Consider the following 19,315-nt stretch of genomic DNA (forward strand, 5'->3'; position numbering starts at 1 on the left):
TTTAAACAGATTCTTTGGAGATTGACAGTATTCTGTATTTCATGAAGTCACTGCATGAAGTCCCCATGTAATTTTATGTTGTTCCAATTACTGTACTGATACATGTTTGTGCCGTGTGCTAACTCTGTGGCATGATTGTTCCTCCTCCAAACTTGCAACCTAGCTCCTGATGAAAAAAAAGAGTATCCGTCATCCCCAGACTACCTGGAGATAGCCATTTACTGCATAGGGGTCTTCTTAATTGCCTGCATGGTGCTGACAGTCATCCTGTGTCGCATGAAGAACACTACCAAGAAGCCGGACTTCAGCAGCCAGCCTGCCGTGCACAAGCTGACTAAGCGCATTCCACTGCGCAGACAGGTAACAGAAAGTAGATAAAGAGTTTAAAAAACTTTTACCCCCTCCCCAAAAGAAAAGAGAGCGAGATAGCCATGAAATCGATTTGTAAGATCAGAGTTTTGATGTAGATTCAAATCAGTTGTACGCAAAATTGCCATAAAAGAGTTGGTTTCAGTGCCTAAAACCCTAGGAAGCCAGAATATGGAGAGCCTCATCCTAAATGTAGAGTATATGCCTCAAGGGAAGAAGAAAGCAGGGTGGGTGGCAGGGGAAGGGACATTAAAAATGAAGCATGTTCTATATTAGCAATCCACAGGGGAAAATGCACTTGATGCAATTACGGCCTGATCCAATGCTCGTTGAAGATTTCCAGCTGGCTTCAAAAATGGGCGTCACAACAGATCCTTATTTAATTTTATTTATAATTTTGTTTCTAAGGTACCTATCATTGTAGTAAGTGCATACCAGACAGAAAGAGGACATTTTTAGGAAGCATTTCCAGAGACTGAGCGGGAAGGAATTTCAGTACATCATAATGCTAACCAAAGACCCAGAAACAGCTTCAGAAATACACAAGAGCATAATCAAATAGTAGGGGAGAGATTAAACAAATCCTCAAAGGCAATTTGATTAAGCTGCGGATGCATTTGGAGCCTGGCCGTAGGGAAAAACTAATACCAAATTTGAAACATACATCACAAAAAAAAAGTCACGTGAAACATTCATTGAATCTATTAAAGCAACTTTGACTCATCATTGGCAATAAAAGACTCTGGAGAGAGCACTACCAGGAACTACAAACCAGTCGAGCAAGTAATAGGCTTTTTAGCTTTGTCATAAGCCCATCACTTGCCAAACTAGCAAGATTCCCACACGCTTTTAAAAGACTTGTTTCTTTTGAGGTTGTAGTTTAATAAGTTTTGATTTTCTTGCTATAAGTCTTCAGAAGAAATGGGCCTAAGCTACAAAAATTCACTCCCAGATTTCCAATGCCTCAGGGTTCAGAGGTGTCTGGATTTGGGGGTTTGCTTCATTATAAAAAACATAGGGGCCATCAGCAAAATTTAGATTCAGATTCTGCTTTCTAATGTTCAAAGGTGTTTGGATCTGGCCCAGCTATAAGATTAATAGTTTGTACAAAATTCCCATTGTTTTTGCAGCCTGTTCAGAATATTATATCATTTGTAATAATGTGTGTCCCTCAGAAAGTTTGGTTTTTCAATGTGGATAAGCATATAGAAGTTTAGATTCTTATTGTGGGAATGAGTCTTAATTTAGTAAGCTACGCTTTTCTGTTTTGTTTAGTTTTCGCTGGATTTCTAGTTCTTCTGGGTTACAAACACTGTGAGAGGAACCTTTATTGCAATATTTTAGTCCTCCGATCTTGAATACAGGAAGTTCAGAGGTTCATAGAATTTGAATAGGGAGGGAAAATGCCCAAACTTTTTTAAACCTTAAATATTTTTGGTTTCCTCTTATGGTCAAAGATGTGTGTCAGTTCTGATTTTGTTTGAATCTCTTTGCTCATCCCTAATCATTGTAATTCTGTTTCTAAACTTGCTTGCATTTGCATTTGATTGCAAATGAGGAGAGAGAAAGTTTGGTGTGACCCCCTAAAGCACTGCCAATTAAGCCTGTGGAACGTGATTGATTGATCAGAAAGAGTCACGACATATCTCTCTTCACCACACAGATATATATTAAAAATTCTATGTCAATTGTTCTTCACAAAGAAGGCCTTTTAAATGTAGCCCCTTATCCAGAGAAGGAGATGTGTATCAGCTCCTACAATAAAAGACATGTATTGGACTGTGGCCTGAATGACAAGAATTGTACTAAAATGTTGATGACAGAGAAAATGCCATAGAATCCTCTGCGTGCCTTCACGGTCACCAGCCAGGCTTAAGGCTCATTGTGAACTCATTTTTTTCTGATGGAAAATACTTTTGGACTGGTGGTTTGTTAGGTGTCCTTTTGGTATGTGTGTGACATCCTGTGCCAATAATTGCCCTCAGTTTAATCATTTGTCATTAATTCTTCATGTGTTATACATTCTCTGCTGATGGGTCAAATTCCCAAGGGGCTGATTTAAGCATGGGAATGAAACTGGCAAAGAGGAGGAATTAGTGAATCGCATCTTCTCTAGGTGGGAAGAGCTGTACTGCTGAGTACCATACTGCTCGGTATTATTTAGTGAATTTCCACTACATTTTATCCTTCTAACATGTAAGATTTTTTTTCCTACCAAAATTCAGTTGTTTCCACATTCCAGAGAAGTTATAGGGTCACAATGAAGTTAATCAGAAAAAAATCTTTTCCCCACTCTTTGCCCTGACCTCACTGTGCTCTGGTACCTTCTTTTTGAACAGGAACTGCCTATGAGCCCAATGCTGTTAATTAGTTACAGCAAATTGGGCCTACACTGGTGTGTGTCTTTGGCATTCTGTGTGGGAGTAACTACTCACTAGTTTGGGAGGTGAACTGCCTATGGGATTGGGTATTATGACACCAGTCAGAGCATAGATCTCAAATAGTCACTTTGTTGGGCAGAAGAACCAAAGTGGAAGGTTGAACATCAGTAAGAACTTTCACTTGTTTTGTGGAACAATTTTATGCCTTTTTAATAAAATAGATGACTCTGTACTTTAATGTTCTGGACGTTCGGGTCCCATAGCTTGTGACTTGCCAGGGTTACAAACATACTAATGGATAAGTAGGAACGCTCTCATGCCTAGCAAATTTTCCAAGTATTGACTACAGTAATGCATCAGAAGGAAATATTTTCAATCCCTTCTCCTTTGTGTGTTGTGAGAAAGGAAGGTATTTTACAGAGAGACATATTTTAAATCAGGTCCAGCCGATTGCGGTTCCCACTGGCCGCAGTTCGCTGCTGCAGGCCAATGGGAGCTGCTGGAAGCGGCAGCTAGTAAGTTCCTTGGCCTGCATGGCTTCCATATTCACTAGACGTTAGACTTACCGGTCTAAAGACTGAGTTCACCAAATGAAATAACATCATTCAGAACAATGCCATTTGATAGGATTAAAAAAGAAGAGAGAGAAAGAAATAGTTCAGATTTAGGAAGTTAAGATTAAGCATAATGGAGAATAGCTGAGGAGTAGAGAAGGTCAAACATAGTATCTGTTTTTGAAAAGGGTACCAAAGAAAACCTGGAGAATTATAGATCAGTCAGCCTAACTGCAATACCTGGAAAGACACTAGAACAAGAACCTCATAGGACAGGTTTAGAATTCAAAATAAACTTGACAAATTGGGGAACTGGGTCTAAAATCAAGAAGATGAAATTCAATGAAGACAAGTGCAAAGTACTGCACTTAGGGAGGAAAGATCAAAGGCATGACTACAAAATGGGGACTAACTGGCTAGGTAGTGGTACTGCTGAAAAGGATCTGGGAGTTATGGTGATCACAAAGTGAATATGAGTCAGCAATGTGATGCAGTTGCAAAAAAGGCTAATATCATTCTGGGGTTTATAACAGAAGTGTCATATGTAAGATACGGAGGTAATTCTGCTTGACACTGGTGAAGCCTCAGCAGGAGAACTGTGTCCAATTCTGGGTACTACCCTTTAGGAAAGATGAGGATAAACTGAAGAGAGTCCAGAGGCAAGCAATCAAAATGATAAAAGGTTTAGAAAACCTGACCTATGAGGAAAGGTTAAAAAAACTGGGCACGTTTAGTCCTGAGAAAATAAGACTCTGGGGGAACTTCATAACAATCTTCAAATATGTGAAAGGCTGTTATAAAGAGGGTGGTGATCAATTCTTCTCCATGTCCACTGAAGGTAGGACAAGAAGTAATGGGCTTAATCTGCAGCAGGGAAGATTTAGGTTGGATATTAAGAAAAACCTTTCTAACGCTAAGGTTAGTTAAGCTCTGGAATAGGCTTCCAAGGGAGGTTGTGGAATGCCCCCATCCTTGGAGGTTTTTAAGAACAGGTTGGACAAACATCTGTCAGAGATGGTGTAGGTTGACTTGGTCCTGACTCAGCACAGGGTCCTGTACTCTCAAGGTCTCTTCCAGCCCTACGTTTCTATGAATCTATAATATTTCATGTAGTATTGATTTATGAGTTTGGTCTTCAGCCCACAAATACGCACACAAACAGTTCTGGATAGGATATGGCCCAAAATGTTTGTCTTAATATATCATCAGTCATCATCATCATTCCCATAACGGCATTGGTCACTGGGGCACCATCACTGATGAGCAATCAGCCAATTGTCTCCACTCCTGATGATTGTGTGTCAGTGCTTGAGTCTTCGCGAAGTCCATTCCTGTCCACTCTTTTATGTTGTCAATCCATCTCTTCTTCTGTCTACCTCTTCGCTTTGGCACTGCTGCTGCTGTTTGCACAGTTCTTGCCCAAATTTCGGTCTTGGATCCTTCATCAGTGATGATTGCTCCCAAATACTTGAACTGTTTCACTGTCTCCAGCTCTTGTCCACTGACAGTGATATGTGAGCTGATCCCATCACGTTTGTTTGTCATTAGCTTGGTTTTCTCTGCACTGATTTCCATGCCATATTTTTGGAGGTTTCATCCAGTCGTTTCACAAGGTTGGCAAGTTCATCTTCGCTGCCTGCCAGGCCATCAAAGTCATCAGCGAACCAAAGATTTGAGATAGTTCGCCCCACAATGCAGACTGTGCATATGTGATCTTCTAGGGCTTCAGTCATTATGCACTCCAAGTAGATGTTGAACAGTGTGGGCGAAAGAAGGCAGCCTTGCCGGACTCCAAAGTGGCGTGAAACCACTCTCCTATTGTGTCATTGACAAGAACTGCACTGCTGTCCTTGGCATACAGTTGTTTAATGGTCAGAATAAGCTTACAACCAACATTGTGCTTCTTCATGGTTGCCCAGATTGCTTCGTGCCATACTCTGTCAAACACCTTCTTGAAGTCAACAAAGAGATGGTAGATGTCCTGCTGGTGTTGGTCCATCTTTACTTCTCACATGAAGGTTGAAAATCTGTTCTGTGGTACTTCTTCCAGCATGAAAGCCAGCCTGTTCTTCAGCAATGATATTCTCCACTTGTGACTTCAATCTGTTCAATTTGACTTTCAACATCACTTTGCTGGGATGGATAAATAAGCTTATGGTCCGGTAATTTTGATACAATTGCAGGTTGCCTTCTTTGGCAGAGTGATGATTAGTGTCTGTGTCCACGTGGAGGGCCACTCACCGGTCTGCTAGATCTTGTTGCAGATCTTGGTGAGTACAACTATTACTATTTCTCCTCCAAATTCATCAGTTCGGCTGGGATGTTGTCAATACCTGTAGCCTTTCTGTTCTTGAGTGATTTCACAGCTGTCTCCACTTCTTCACGTAGTATTGGAAAGTCATCCTCCTCTGTTGAATCTGGGCTGTCTAAGACACTGGGATCTCCATTTGTCTGGTGGTTGTACAGATCAGTGCCGTAGTTTATCTACTTATTGATGATGCTCCTTTCTTCTGTAAGACGGTTCCCTCCTTTGTCTTGAATTGTGTTAGCTTTGGTCCATCTTTCCTTCGTCAGATCTTTTACAACCTGGAAGGCTCATTTGCTATTTTTATTATTGATACACACTTCAATTTTAGAGCATTGTTTTTCAATCCATATCTCCTTGGCCACCTTCATTCCTTTCTTGATCTTTGTGCCAATTGCTCTGTATTTATTAACTCCCTCAGTGCCATTCTTGTCTCTCTTAAGTTCTCTTCTAATGTCACACATTGGCAGTATTTCATTTGTGACCCATGGTTCTGTCTTCTTACGATGTTTCCCAAGGATGTCCATTGCTGCCTCATTCATTACAGCACATTATATACATTACATTCATTGAAATTGTTGATCATTGTTTCTACATTTTCCTCTAGAGCAAGCAGCGGGGCAGATTTTCCGCCGATCATTGCTTGGAATGACTCTGCAATGTTTCAGTCTCTGAGAATTTCTAAACCAAATTTGGTTCTGGTGAACTTTGGCAGCCAAAAATTTAGCATCACAAGGTCGTGATCACTTCCAATATCAGCCCTGTGGAAGCTCCTTGTTTTAGCTGTTAATCCCAGAACGAAATCGGTTTTGCACTATGATGTAATCAACCTGGCTGTGATGTAGACCATTAGGTACATGCCATGTTGATCATCTGGATGCTTTATGTGCTTCTAATGTGTTTTCAAGAATCAGATTGTAATAGCTGGCAAACTCCAAAAGTCTCAATCCTTTCTCATTGGTTACCGCATTACAGAAAGGGCCACAATAATCTCATCAATCTGCCTGTGTGTCACTACCCACTTCAGGATTCCAATCTCCTTGTACAATCAGGATATCTTTCTTGTGTACCTTATCAATGATGTCTTGGAGCTTATTGTAAAAATCTTCAATTTGCTCATCATCATAGTCTTTTTTAGGGGCGTAGACTTGTACCACTGTGATATTAAACAGTACTACCTATAGATGGATGGAAATAAGCCTGGTGGACATTGGGTGGCATTCTAATACTGAATTCTTGATATTTTTATGCACAAGAAATCCTACGCCATTGACATGTTTGTTCTCTCCACTGTAATAGTGTACATGGCCTTTTCCTGTTACTGCCTCTCCAAAGTTCTTCCATCTGACCTCAGAGATTCCTAGGAGGTACCAGGTGTATTGTTCCCTTTCGTATGCGAGTTCTTCCAATCTCCCTATTTGTCTCAATATCCTTACATTCCATGTGACTATGGTGATGTTATTTCTTCCACAGATCCTCTTTGTTGGGTTGCAGCAGTAGTGTATTTGTCACGTATGCCCTGGTGGGAGACGGATGGCGTGGTCATTATTAACCCAGGCTGCGATCAATCCGGTATAGACAACATTGACTTGCTCATCATATGGTGTGTCTTGGGCAAATTTCTAACCTGGCGGAGCCCATCCCTTTCCATGCAGCCCCCTTTTAGTCGCCTCTTACGGCATGCAGGAGGTGCAGTGGGTCTATTCTGTCTCCGGACCCACGGGGTTGTCTTAATATATACTTTTATCGTAAAAGTATATATTATTTTGGTCTTTCTTTTATATCATTGGCTCTCTGCAGTGAAAGCTGCCTTGCCTGGTAATGCTGTTCAGGTTCTTCTTTGTTATTTCATTGAGCAGAAACTCTTTCTGAAAGTTGTATGGCCGTTCAGTTTTTGTAAATGGCTTGAATGCTTATAACTACAGTAAGACTCCTCACTTAATGAATTTGCTTTGTATTTTCTTAGGTGCAGTCATTCAGATGGGAAGTATTATCAGGATTTCTGTCAATAGCTGATTGCATTGCTTACTTACTAATTATGCGTGTGACTTCAGATTAGCTTTTAGAATGAAGCCTTCAAAGAGACAGAAAGTAGACATTCACTGCTATACCCTCACAGCCTGCATTGCAGAACTGACAGATCTAGGCTTTAGAGCTGCATAAATCATAAATGCAGGAAAACATCCCTTCATAATCAATTACTGAAAATTACATGCTCTTCCACAGCTAATTTCATCACATTAAACTTGAATTACCATCCAAGATTGATTTATATTTTGATACCACATACAGTATATAAATTATTTTTTTTCTGAACTGGTTAAATTCAGTGCATTCAACCCAAGGACAATTACTTCATTATAAAGACTCACTTGGGTAGATGCATAAGGGGTAGAATGAGTGGAAGACTCCTTGCTCCCCATTTTAAGCTTGCTCAGGGGGGCTATCCACAGAGTCTAGGGAGTTAAGGGACTATACAAGTTTGATATAGTTCTAGATATGGTTCTAGAATGATCCTGCAAAGAGAAGAGATGGAGTAAGAGCAGGGTCATAACTGCAATCCCCTGTGTAGTATTCAGTGAACCTGCTCAAGAAGGAGTGGGGAGAATGTGCACCACACTAGCCCATTTAAAGGTTGGTGCAGATGGATCTATTGCATCATGAATTGTGACTGAGTAAGCCAAAATTCTGCCTTGGGTTTTCACTACAGTGCAGTTTCTCTACATCTCCTTAACACTGGGCTTTGCCTTAAAGGCACAGTCTAGCCTTTAATATTTACACCATAAATCTCTCAGATCATTACACAGTTGAAACCAAAACCTGCTGTCTCCCATTGCTGAAATGAATTCTCCATTCTGAACTTTGGGGCATATCTCAGCAAAGCAGCAAGCTCTGGGATGAGGTTGCCCATGTCCCCAGAAGCATGGGGTAGCAGTGATCTACTTAAAAAGGGGTATATAATATGCAAGAAAATGTGTGTTTCCTACATACTACTCCTTAAAAATATTCAAGTAGGTTAAAGCTGCAGTAATATGTCATTGACCTTCCCCTAGGTGGAATATTCTTCACTGTTATATAGTGCCTGATAAACAAAAAACACTTGATGTAGATTTCAAAGGCTTATTTTTGCTATTACAGAAGGAAGGAAAGACCATTTTAAAATAGTTGTCTAACCTCAAAGGGCCTCCTCTGACCAAGGGCCAACTCACTCTGCCTTCCTCTTTTCTCAAGCAAGACTTTTATAGCCCTTCAGCTCCCATAACTTCTTGCAGGGCTCCAATTAATCAATCAAAATTATATTCCCTGCGAGCCTGGTCTATTCCTTTCCTTATGACTAATACTGGGGAATCCCTCTAGATTTCACTCATCCATCATATAGAGGTTAGTCAATTACATAGTTACAGTATGAATTAAACAGGTTCAGTTATATCGAAATGGAAATTGGCAAATAATTTCATCTGTTTTTCTGCAACATTATTGCAGTTTTCTGATTCAAAATACACTTACAGGTTTACAGTTTCTTCCAAGTTTAAATGTAAACATGTTTTTAACCGAGTAAAACCACTGACTACAATCCTCTTTTAAGTTGACAAGCAAATGATCAAAGTTAAGAGACAGTTGTTTGTACTAATGGCATCCTATCAATGAAATAAAGTTCTGAAAACCCATTTCAGATCATTCTTTGATGTGCATGAGGTATTAACTAAGTAACGCACCATTTTATTCACACCTTCATGGTGCAGTGTCCATTGAAAACAGCAGTGGCTATGATGATTAAGTAAAATATCTGTCAGATCACAATAGCCTTTACTCAGAGTTCTGCAAATTGGTGTTTTTAATGTGGACTGTTTTTGATTGTTAAGTTGCTACTAAAGGTGAGCCTGATCATCGCCTATGAATAATTCTACCTGCCATGCATCAAGAACGTCACTCTTGCTGCATTTACCAAAACACTGAGGACTTACTGGTGCCCAAGCAAATTTGAATGGAATATTCCAAATTCCATTTATGCTTTTAAACTACTTCTCTCAGTAACTGCTTGCCACCCTGAGTTCTACCTATTTGTGGTTGTGGAAAATTATGCCTGATTTTGTGAAGTATGCTGTTCACTTGCATGTCATTTCATTGCTTTGTATCAGTTAAGAGTGTCTCAGTTAACACAGAAGGGCAGACAGGCATTTGTAAATAGTAAGTGATATAGGGTATGGATATAAAGGGTGAAATCCTGACACCATTAAAGTCAATGATAGTTTTGCCATAGACTTCAGTGGGGCAAGGATCTCACCTAAGGCATCTACTCCTTGTTGTAGAAGTATAGAAAAAAATTAATTTCTGTTGCACTGATAGAGTGCTAGACAAGTATAAAGACAGAATACCTGCCCCAAAGATCTTTCAGTCTAAAATAAACAATGTCTAAACAAAGTAAGAGGAACAAAGAGCAGTGTGACTAAATGATGAAGAGGGACTAGTGTCTTGTGAGTTTCACAGTTTTTGTTTCTTTCAATTTATGTTTGGTGTTTATCTTTCGTTAGCTTGATGATTTGGCATTTTGGTTATGACCAGGGATTGAACAGGAGACTTCTAGAGCTAAAAGCATCAGCCTCTACAACTTGAGTTAAAGGTCTAATTTTCTGATCTGGGAGTTGTATACAGAATTGTATCCTCAGTGAATCAGGCACTTCTGCTGAAAGGACTAGGGTTTATAGGGCCTAGGAAGAAGTGTGCTTTAAAGAGGGAAAGGCATAGAGGATGATAGATTGGATCAGGGAGGAATTTTCAGGAGGTCTAGAAGCCAGAATGAAGGAAATTAAAGGGCTAGGCAAGGGAGGAATGAAAGGAGTTGAGAACAGAGGGGCCAAGAGCTAGATTGCGCAGGTGATTGAAGGTGAGCACAAGGAGGTTTGCCTTTGATGTGGGAAGCCTGTAAACGTGATTTGAAGAGGGACTGGATGTGGCAGGCAAGGTAGATGCCTTGAGAGAGAACATTTTGGGCAGGTTGAAGAAGCCCGAGCTGAGAGTATGGAAAGCATAACAGGAAGGGATGAAATGGAAAATAATAGTGGCCTGGGCAAGGGTCTTGGCAGTAGGGATGTAGAGACGTGGGTGGATTCTGGAGATATATGGAAATACTGACAGAAGTGTGAGAGAAGAAGGAAAAAGGGGAATCAAGGATAACACTGAAGTTATGAGCCTGAAGGACATATGGGATAGCGGAGTTGCTGTTTTCTCAGATTGCTCTGTATATTTCTAGTTGTGCTATCAGTTCATTTTATGAAGTATAATTTTTAAAAGGCACTTGTGAAGGGAAATAGATAAGGAAAAGTGGAACTCAAATTCTAATCCTGGGTCTTATACTGACTTGCTTTGTGGCTCTGGGCAAGTTCTTTAACCTCACTGTGCTTGTTTCCATCTGCAAAATGGGGATAATTATCCTTAGCTCACTGTAGTGTTGTGGGGACTCTTTGGTTAAAGTGCATTCACTGTTTAGTATAGCTGTGTAAGCAGTATTAATAATGGCCTATTCATAAAGCAAGTGGGCAAGGTATTTATTATTCCTTAGTGCAGAGTCCTCTGTGCCATGTATTTATATCTTCTGTAAATGGATAGTGACTTTAATGATGTTGAGGAAGAGAGACTCATTTGTGTGTAAAAAGACATAAGAACATAAGAAAGGCCGTACCGGGTCAGACCAAGGTCCATCTAGCCCAGTATCTGTCTACCGACAGTGGCCAATGCCAGGTTCCCCAGAGGGAGTGAACCTAACAGGCAATGATCAAGTGATCTCTCTCCTGCCATCCATCTCCATCCTCTGACGAACAGAGGCTAGGGACACCATTCTTACCCATCCTGGCTAATAGCCATTTATGGACTTAGCCACCATGAAATTATCCAGTCCCCTTTTAAACATTGTTATAGTCCTAGCCTTCACAACCTCCTCAGGTAAGGAGTTCCACAAGTTGACTGTGCGCTGCGTGAAGAAGAACTTCCTTTTATTTGTTTTAAACCTGCTGCCTGTTAATTTCATTTGATGACCACTAGTTCTTGTATTATGGGAATAAGTAAATAACTTTTCCTTATCCACTTTCTCAACATCACTCATGATTTTATATACCTCTATCATGTCCCCCCCTTAGTCTTCTCTTTTCCAAGCTGAAGAGTCCTAGCCTCTTTAATCTTTCCTCGTAGGGGACCCTCTCTAAACCCCTAATCATTTTAGTTGCTCTTTTCTGAACCTTTTCTAGTGCTAGAATATCTTTTTTGAGGTGAGGAGACCACATCTGTACACAGTATTCGAGATGTGGGCGTACCATGGATTTATATAAGGGCAATAATATATTCTCAGTCTTATTCTCTATCCCCTTTTTAATGATTCCTAACATCCTGTTTGCTTTTTTGACTGCCTCTGCACACTGCGTGGACATCTTCAGAGAACTATCCACGATGACGCCAAGATCTTTTTCCTGACTCGTTGTAGCTAAATTAGCCCCCATCATGTTGTATGTATAGTTGGGGTTATTTCTTCCAATGTGCATTACTTTACATTTATCCACATTAAATTTCATTTGCCATTTTGTTGCCCAATCACTTAGTTTTGTGAGATCTTTTTGAAGTTCTTCACAATCTACTTTGGTCTTAACTATCTTGAGTAGTTTAGTATCATCTGCAAACTTTGCCACCTCACTGTTTACCCCTTTCTCCAGATCTTTTATGAATAAATTGAATAGGATTGGTCCGAGGACTGACCCTTGGGGAACACCACTAGTTACCCCTCTCCATTCTGAGAATTTACCATTAATTCCTACCCTTTGTTCCCTGTCCTTTAACCAGTTCTCAATCCATGAAAGGACCGTTCCTTTTATCCCATGACAGCTTAATTTACGTAAGAGCCTTTGGTGAGGGACCTTGTCAAAGGCTTTCTGGAAATCTAAGTACACTAAGTCCACCGGATCCCCCTTGTCCACATGTTTGTTGACCCCTTCAAAGAACTCTAATAGATTAGTGAGACACGATTTCCCTTTACAGAAACCATGTTGACTATTGCTCAAGAGTTTGTTTTTCTATGTGTCTGACAATTTTATTCTTTACTATTGTTTCAACTAATTTGCCCGGTACCGACGTTAGACTTACCGGTCTGTAATTGCCGGGATCACCCCTAGAGCCCTTTTTAAATATTGGCGTTACATTAGCTAACTTCCAGTCATTGGGTACCGAAGCCGATTTAAAGGACAAGGTTACAAACCTTAGTTAATAGTTCCGCAACTTCACAAAAAAAGACGACTTTTTAATTTGAGTTGTCAGAGTCACCTGTACCCATATACACATGCCACAGATGCAGAAGTTGGAGTTGATCCATGGCAACCAGATTTCTTTTGAAGGCAAGTTTGTCAATCAGCTGTAAAATGGAATGGTTTCCTAATATGTTAATTTGTTGAAAGCAAACCACAGCACCTCTCACTCCGTTTCTAGACATAGGCAGCCCCCAGGGAGCTGCACCAAGAGGCCAAATCCACCTGATGTCACATCACAATCTTGGGGATCTTCCTCTGAAAAATAAAACAAAAGAGAATGTCCCCCTTAGGAGACCCAAAGTCATGATTAGAAATGTATTTCTGAGACTCTTAGTCATATCAAAATATACCATGTTGAGAGCATCATTACCCCCACCATATCCTCCACCCATCTTAGAACTCTATTCCTGGGCACTGAGCAATTTAGTGAGCTGTGGCATTGTAACTATACTGGGGTTTAATATAGGTGGGAACCAAAGTGCTGTAGCCTGATGTCACAGAGGCAGCAAGGATGCTGTGTGTTTTTCAGTGGCATTCACAGGAGAATGTTTTTCTCGCTCTGGATCAGTCATTATGGTTGGGAGCTGCTTTATTTATAATAATGTTTTCATTTAACTGTGTTGCTGAATATCTGGAACAAATGTGAAATATGTGGCCTGCTAATACTGTACGCCTGCCACATGTCATTCAGCCACATGTGAACCGTGGGCTGAGGATTGATCTCAAGACTCCTGCTCCCTACTATGATAAAGATCAGGTGTGTTAGTCATACTGATGTGTTCAATCTCTGGCTTGGGATGGGAGCAAGCCATGCCATCCTCGAGGACCTCCTGCCAGCTGATTTGTGAGGATCGGTATTGATGGCAGCATTGAAAGAGAATCCTCCATCTAACCCTACCAGCAAGATACTCGGTTTCCAGAAAGACTGTCAATACCTGGAGGAAAAAGGTGGACTCAAAACTAAAGACAGACAGGGTGGCAACAACACTAGAGATGCCTGAGACGTGAGGAGGTCTGGGGGAGAAAAATCGCTATTTTGTTTTTAAATTATCTTGCAACAGTGAGATTGAACAGCAGTGGGATGCATGCAAGGGAAACGCCATATGTAAGGTGGCATCTTCTCTTTATTTTGTGCAGAAACTATTTTTATCTCACAAATGTAACCTGTGGCATTGCTGGTGCTATTTTTGCTTAGAGTTTAGCATTAAAGGCCTCTAACATTATGTTGTGAATTCCTGAATGTCTGTCATGGATGTTTGTATGCACCAACTGAGGAGCTGTGAATCTAGCCATAGAGCTGGGGAGGGGGGTGAATTAAAACCTGTTTTCATTAAAAAAAAAAAATCAAAATGCCAGAGTTCCTTTAATTTTGCAGTGTTTGAAATTGAGTCATTTTTCATTCCCCCCCCAAAAAAGTTTAATGAATTGTTTTCAATATTTTTAAAATAAAAATATTATCAATATGCATATTGAAATTTTTCATTATCCAAAAACTTGTTTTTTAGTAAACCAAAAATATTGATATCCTCTTTGATATTTTTGATGATAGTTTAGGGAAAAAAACAAAAACAAAAAAAGCCCTAACAATAAAACTCATTACATTTTCCATTGTCCCCCAAAATGAAACATTTAATCAATGCTGACAAGTTGGTTTTTGTGAAAAGGCCCACTGAAATCAATGGCAGTAATTCCATTGACTTCTGTGAGGTCAGAAATTCACCTCTCTTTTGGTTGTGTTTGTATGGAAGGGGATTGGTATTTTTTAACTTCACATTTATTTATTTTTTATTTTGTTGCATGCATCCCTATGCGATCTTATGTGGGATGTGTTATAAATATAATTATTAATTTAATCAGCTGGGGTATGGCTCTGTCCTCACAATAGGATTTCTCTCTATTCTGTTGAGCTCCCAAACTACACTTGCTTAGTGATCCAGTTGAGCACCAAGTAAATAGAAATTCTTAGAAAATAAAAATGTAGTCAGGTGTACAAAGAGTAAAAATAATAAAAAGGACAACTAAAATGAATGTCAATGGTTCAATAATTCATCATCTAGGAAATGGAAGAGGAAAACTGATGCCAACTTTATTGGCAATTGAATTAGAGTCAGTGCTTTAGTTAGAAGGGAAGATAAATATGTCCAAATGAAGTGTGTGGTTTCATCCACTCTTCATTTTCTTGAATATCAGCTGGTTTGGTTACAATGTATTGCCATTGTCCAATAGTCGGGCCAATATTACATCTCCTCCTTTTGCATCTTGTATTCCAATAACAGGTGTCTGCAGATTCTAGCTCCTCCATGAACTCCAACACACCTCTGGTGAGGATAACCACTCGTCTCTCGTCAAATGCTGATGCCCCAATGCTGGCAGGTGTCTCAGAGTATGAACTGCCAGAGGATCCAAAATGGGAGTTCCCCAGAGATAAGTAAGTAGGCTATTTCCATTAACACCACTTACAGACATCTGAAAATCACAACATGGTACTTTGAAGCAGTTTTCTTTCCAAATCTCTTCAAGGATTACTTTAGTTGTATGTATTTTCCCTAATATGGTTAAATAAAAATCCCAAATATCTGAACCCTTTCTAAATGTCAGTTCTGTTTTATGAATCCCATATTTATAGTTCTGATTTATTCTAAAATTTTCAGATGTCCCTCAGAGACATTTAGATAACGGTAGTCCACTCTGTAGAAAACTTTAGTAAATCCATATAACTATGACTTGTTAGTAGCAAAGGAGTAAATCTTAATTGTGAGTTAGCAATGAGCCAAGAGTTTATACAATCTGGATCAGTAATAGGTAATATCTTGTTAGCAGTAGTTAAAGTTAATGGGCAATCAGACCCATGGAAATCCTTTCCATTAAACCATGTCTCCTAATCAATTTGGGTAATTAATAAATAGAAAATGTAGTACAGCGCTAATGGAGATAATCAGTTTTGGCCTATCTGGAACTTTTTCTTTTTTTGAATAAAGCTATTCTGAAAAATCTATTCTTAAGAGTGCAATAAAGCTGAGTATCTGCAAGATGAGCTGGAGCATAATCTTTACCATAAATATCATCCAGGGTTTAATTTGTATGTGTGAGAACGATGAAATATTAACACAGGTAAAACCAAAAACATAGAGTAAAGTTAGTATTAATTAAAAAAAATCATTAGGTTTGTTTGAGAAAACTACTTGTTTTTACCATGAACAGTTTTCTTCGTAAGATCAGGCTAATAACTGTTGGATAGAGGAGTTGTAATCATGTATGTTTTGAGAACAGTTATGGAAATTATTTGAATTATGTAGCCAAAACCTGGTGCAATACACTGTAATTGCCACCTGCAATGTTCTGGTCAACAGTGAGGGTCTGTATGCATAATTTTGTCAGCCCTCACCCTGGGGGAATTCACTAAATGTGGAACATTTTAGAGTGCTAAACATTTAAAAACAGTTTTCAGCACAAATAGAGGTGGAGCTGGTTTGCAATGAAAGGAGGCTATTTAGAGGCATTTTATTAGGTTGGGGGGCAGCAAGCACACAATAACAGGATTGTTATGCTGGTGCTAGCAGTGCAATAACACATAAATTAACCATTTTCCAATGCAAATGTTTGTTCTCTGCCAAGACCTTAAATTCAATTATAGTTCTGGATAAAACGCAGAATGACCTCAGCGTAGCATACCTTGCCTTTCAGTCTTTGTACCTTTTCAAGCTAGCGTGCACACTAAAAACAGATCCAAAGCAGGTTGATAAATTTTCGCTAGTATTAAGGTTCAATTAAAAAACAATATTTGAAGAAAGTCCATCAAATTGCCCCAGCTGGAAATATCTTTCTATTGCTTTCCCTGTTATATCCAAGGAAATAGGTGAGATTTTAAAATCATTTAGCACTGGTCTAATGTATTCCTGTTCACCACTGTGCTAAAAACCCCTTTTACTTCAGTGGTAACAGATAGAAACCAATGATCAGTGCTTTCTTCTGAATAGCCCATCCTATATATCTATTAATATGAAATAGATGTTGCTTCCAAAAGTGGACACACGCAGCTTCAATAGCAGGTTTTATGGCCCTGTATGTCGAGGGCCATATTTGGGTCAGACATGCCAAAGCCATGAAAAAAACGCAGACATTGGGCTTGTTTTTGGCTTAATTGGCCTGTGAGTTGCTTGTTGGCTAGTTTTTGGCTTGTAGCTTGTTGCTTCTTTTTTTTTTTTTTTTTTTTTTTGATCGGCTCCCAGCAAGCAGGGGCAAGAGGCAAGCAGAGGCAAGTGGGGGAGAGAGTCAGGGGTGCACAGCGGGCCCACTACAGTCCCAGACTACACCCGGGGGGGATCTAGTCACGTAGAGTGTTGGAGTTCTTAGGGACTGGCTTGTTTTGGCCTTGTTCTGAAATGGGATTAGCTTGATTTTTGGCTTATTGTGAAAGTCGGGCTGCTTATTTACCGCGTGAAAGTTGGCAGCTGTGATTTGGATCCCTTTATTCACACTGAATAGCAGCAGCAAACTCCTCAAGTCGTCTCATTGTTGCCAGTGGGGCTACTTGTGGAATAAAATACTGCTCCATGTGAGTAAAGAGAGCAGAACATGGCTCTTAAGCACTGGTTTTGTAGTTCTGCAGCTTTGGGTAAACACTGATATTGGCAGCGAACTCTCTCAAATCTCCTAGTTTTGCAATTGTTTTTATTTATTTATTTATCTCTCTCCCCCACCCCCCCAATTTGAGAATGAAATTTCTCTGTTACAGTTTAGTGGGTACTGCCTCCCGGGTGTCCTACCCACACTGCATTTTACACATGCTGGTGACCTGGGTACTGAATGTTCTTGGTAAAATCTTTTGTGGTCAAAGTATTATGATCAAACATTCCTTTCCCCAGCCCCCTCATATGACATCTGGGGCAGGAGAGAGCATACAGCACGGAAATTGTCCCCACAGAGACCATATTGGGACACAGCTCTAGGTAACATCCCGATCTCTTCCCCTAGTGAGAGGGGCTGAAGGAGTGGGAGCAGGCATCCTACTGCTGATTGGAGAGGGCAGATTGCAGGGGAGCACTTTGGGAAGAGGAGGTGCTGCTCCTGAGAGCACTTACACCAGTAACCGGCCAGCCAACGACAGAGGCTGCTTCTGTGTAAGTGGTGCCAGCACTCATAAGGGAAGAGCAGATCAGGGAGAGCCATCAGCACTGGCAGCTCCTGGCAGTGGTTCAAGACTTGGAGGCATTTAGAGAGAAGCTTTCTGTATGCTCTCACAGCTGCTTTACAGAAGCAGCTCCTCCCAACCCCCACTCTCTCTGGACTAGCTGCTTGGTCGTCACTGGCAATTTCCCCTTTCCATACCCTCTTGCCTATGTCTTCCTTCTCTTTTCCTATAAGCAGAAAGTTGTCTGGCCACCTCATTGTCCCCAACCCTGGACCCTTTAGTGGGAGAAATGGGGGTTGTGACCCAGTATGGTGCCTGTGGGGCACTGTCTCTGTGCTGCCTACTCCCTTCAGCTCAAGATGTCATTAGAGAGAAACTTGTTTCTATTGTCTCCAGACGGTGGGTTTATACCACATGAGTCACTGATATTTAAAAGATCCCCAAAGTGTTGATATCACCCATTAGCACAAGAATCATTCCAACTCCAAGTTAACAAGTAGAGCTGAAACCAAACACAGAGCCACAAACACAAATAAACCCTTTCTCATCACCCGGCACTCTGGCTGGAAAAGAAGAAAACGACCATATTAGAGTGATGTGAAAAGTTCAGCCGCTGTTGGCCAATCTGAAACATTGCATTTTAGTTGAGCAATTTTTAAGGACTACAGCTTGCGAGCCCTGTAGATCTGACCAGCTAGCCATCAGATATAGTTTGTTGTTCTACGTAAAGGGAGATTTCAAAAACTGGTTTAGTAACTGTTCGGGTAGTCTTGGATGCTCACCGTGGTGTCACTAAAAAAAAACATGCTACAGTGTGCATGAAAACTGGTATGCACCAGGAGTCTCATTTGTTCTTTTTGATAAATGATTCATGCCATAGCAAGTTGTTGCAAGCTTTTTATATTTTGCTCTGGAATTTCACTGGCTACATCCCTTAACCAGATGCTGTGTGCTAATCCTCTGTTTATACCTCTAGGCTGACACTGGGTAAACCCCTGGGAGAAGGTTGCTTTGGGCAAGTTGTCATGGCAGAAGCAATGGGAATCGACAAGGACAGACCCAAAGAGGCGGTTACTGTGGCAGTGAAGATGCTGAAAGGTAAAGGGTGGGGGGAGGGGAAGGTAGTAATTTTTATCAAGAAAGTTCTTTTGTGGCATCTGAACTCTAGCATTATTGGGGGTCAGAGTTCACATAGTTGACCTCAGCCGTCAGCAGTTTTCAGTATAAATCCGTGCCTTTGACAGCCTATTTATCTTCAGCAATGTGTATTTACAAGCAAATCAAAG

General features: G+C 40.4%; 1 protein-coding gene across 11 annotated transcripts in view; it reads left to right on the forward strand.

Annotated features, from left to right (window-relative positions):
- The window catches only part of FGFR2 (fibroblast growth factor receptor 2), a 94,048-nt gene that overhangs the window by 61,375 nt on the left and 13,358 nt on the right, over nucleotides 1-19,315 (forward strand). For 6 of the 11 annotated variants that reach the window (XM_045023894.1, XM_045023892.1, XM_045023899.1 and 3 more), the window contains 3 exons: nucleotides 164-366; nucleotides 15,175-15,326; nucleotides 19,006-19,127. In XM_045023894.1, coding sequence (XP_044879829.1) covers nucleotides 164-366; nucleotides 15,175-15,326; nucleotides 19,006-19,127 — 477 coding nt within the window. The remainder of the gene's footprint in view (nucleotides 1-163; nucleotides 367-15,174; nucleotides 15,327-19,005; nucleotides 19,128-19,315) is intronic. The other 5 variants (XM_045023895.1, XM_045023893.1, XM_045023900.1 and 2 more) reach the window with 1 other exon arrangement.

The sequence above is a fragment of the Mauremys mutica genome, chromosome 7 (genome assembly GCF_020497125.1).
Source record: "Mauremys mutica isolate MM-2020 ecotype Southern chromosome 7, ASM2049712v1, whole genome shotgun sequence".
Lineage (NCBI taxonomy): Eukaryota > Metazoa > Chordata > Testudines > Geoemydidae > Mauremys > Mauremys mutica.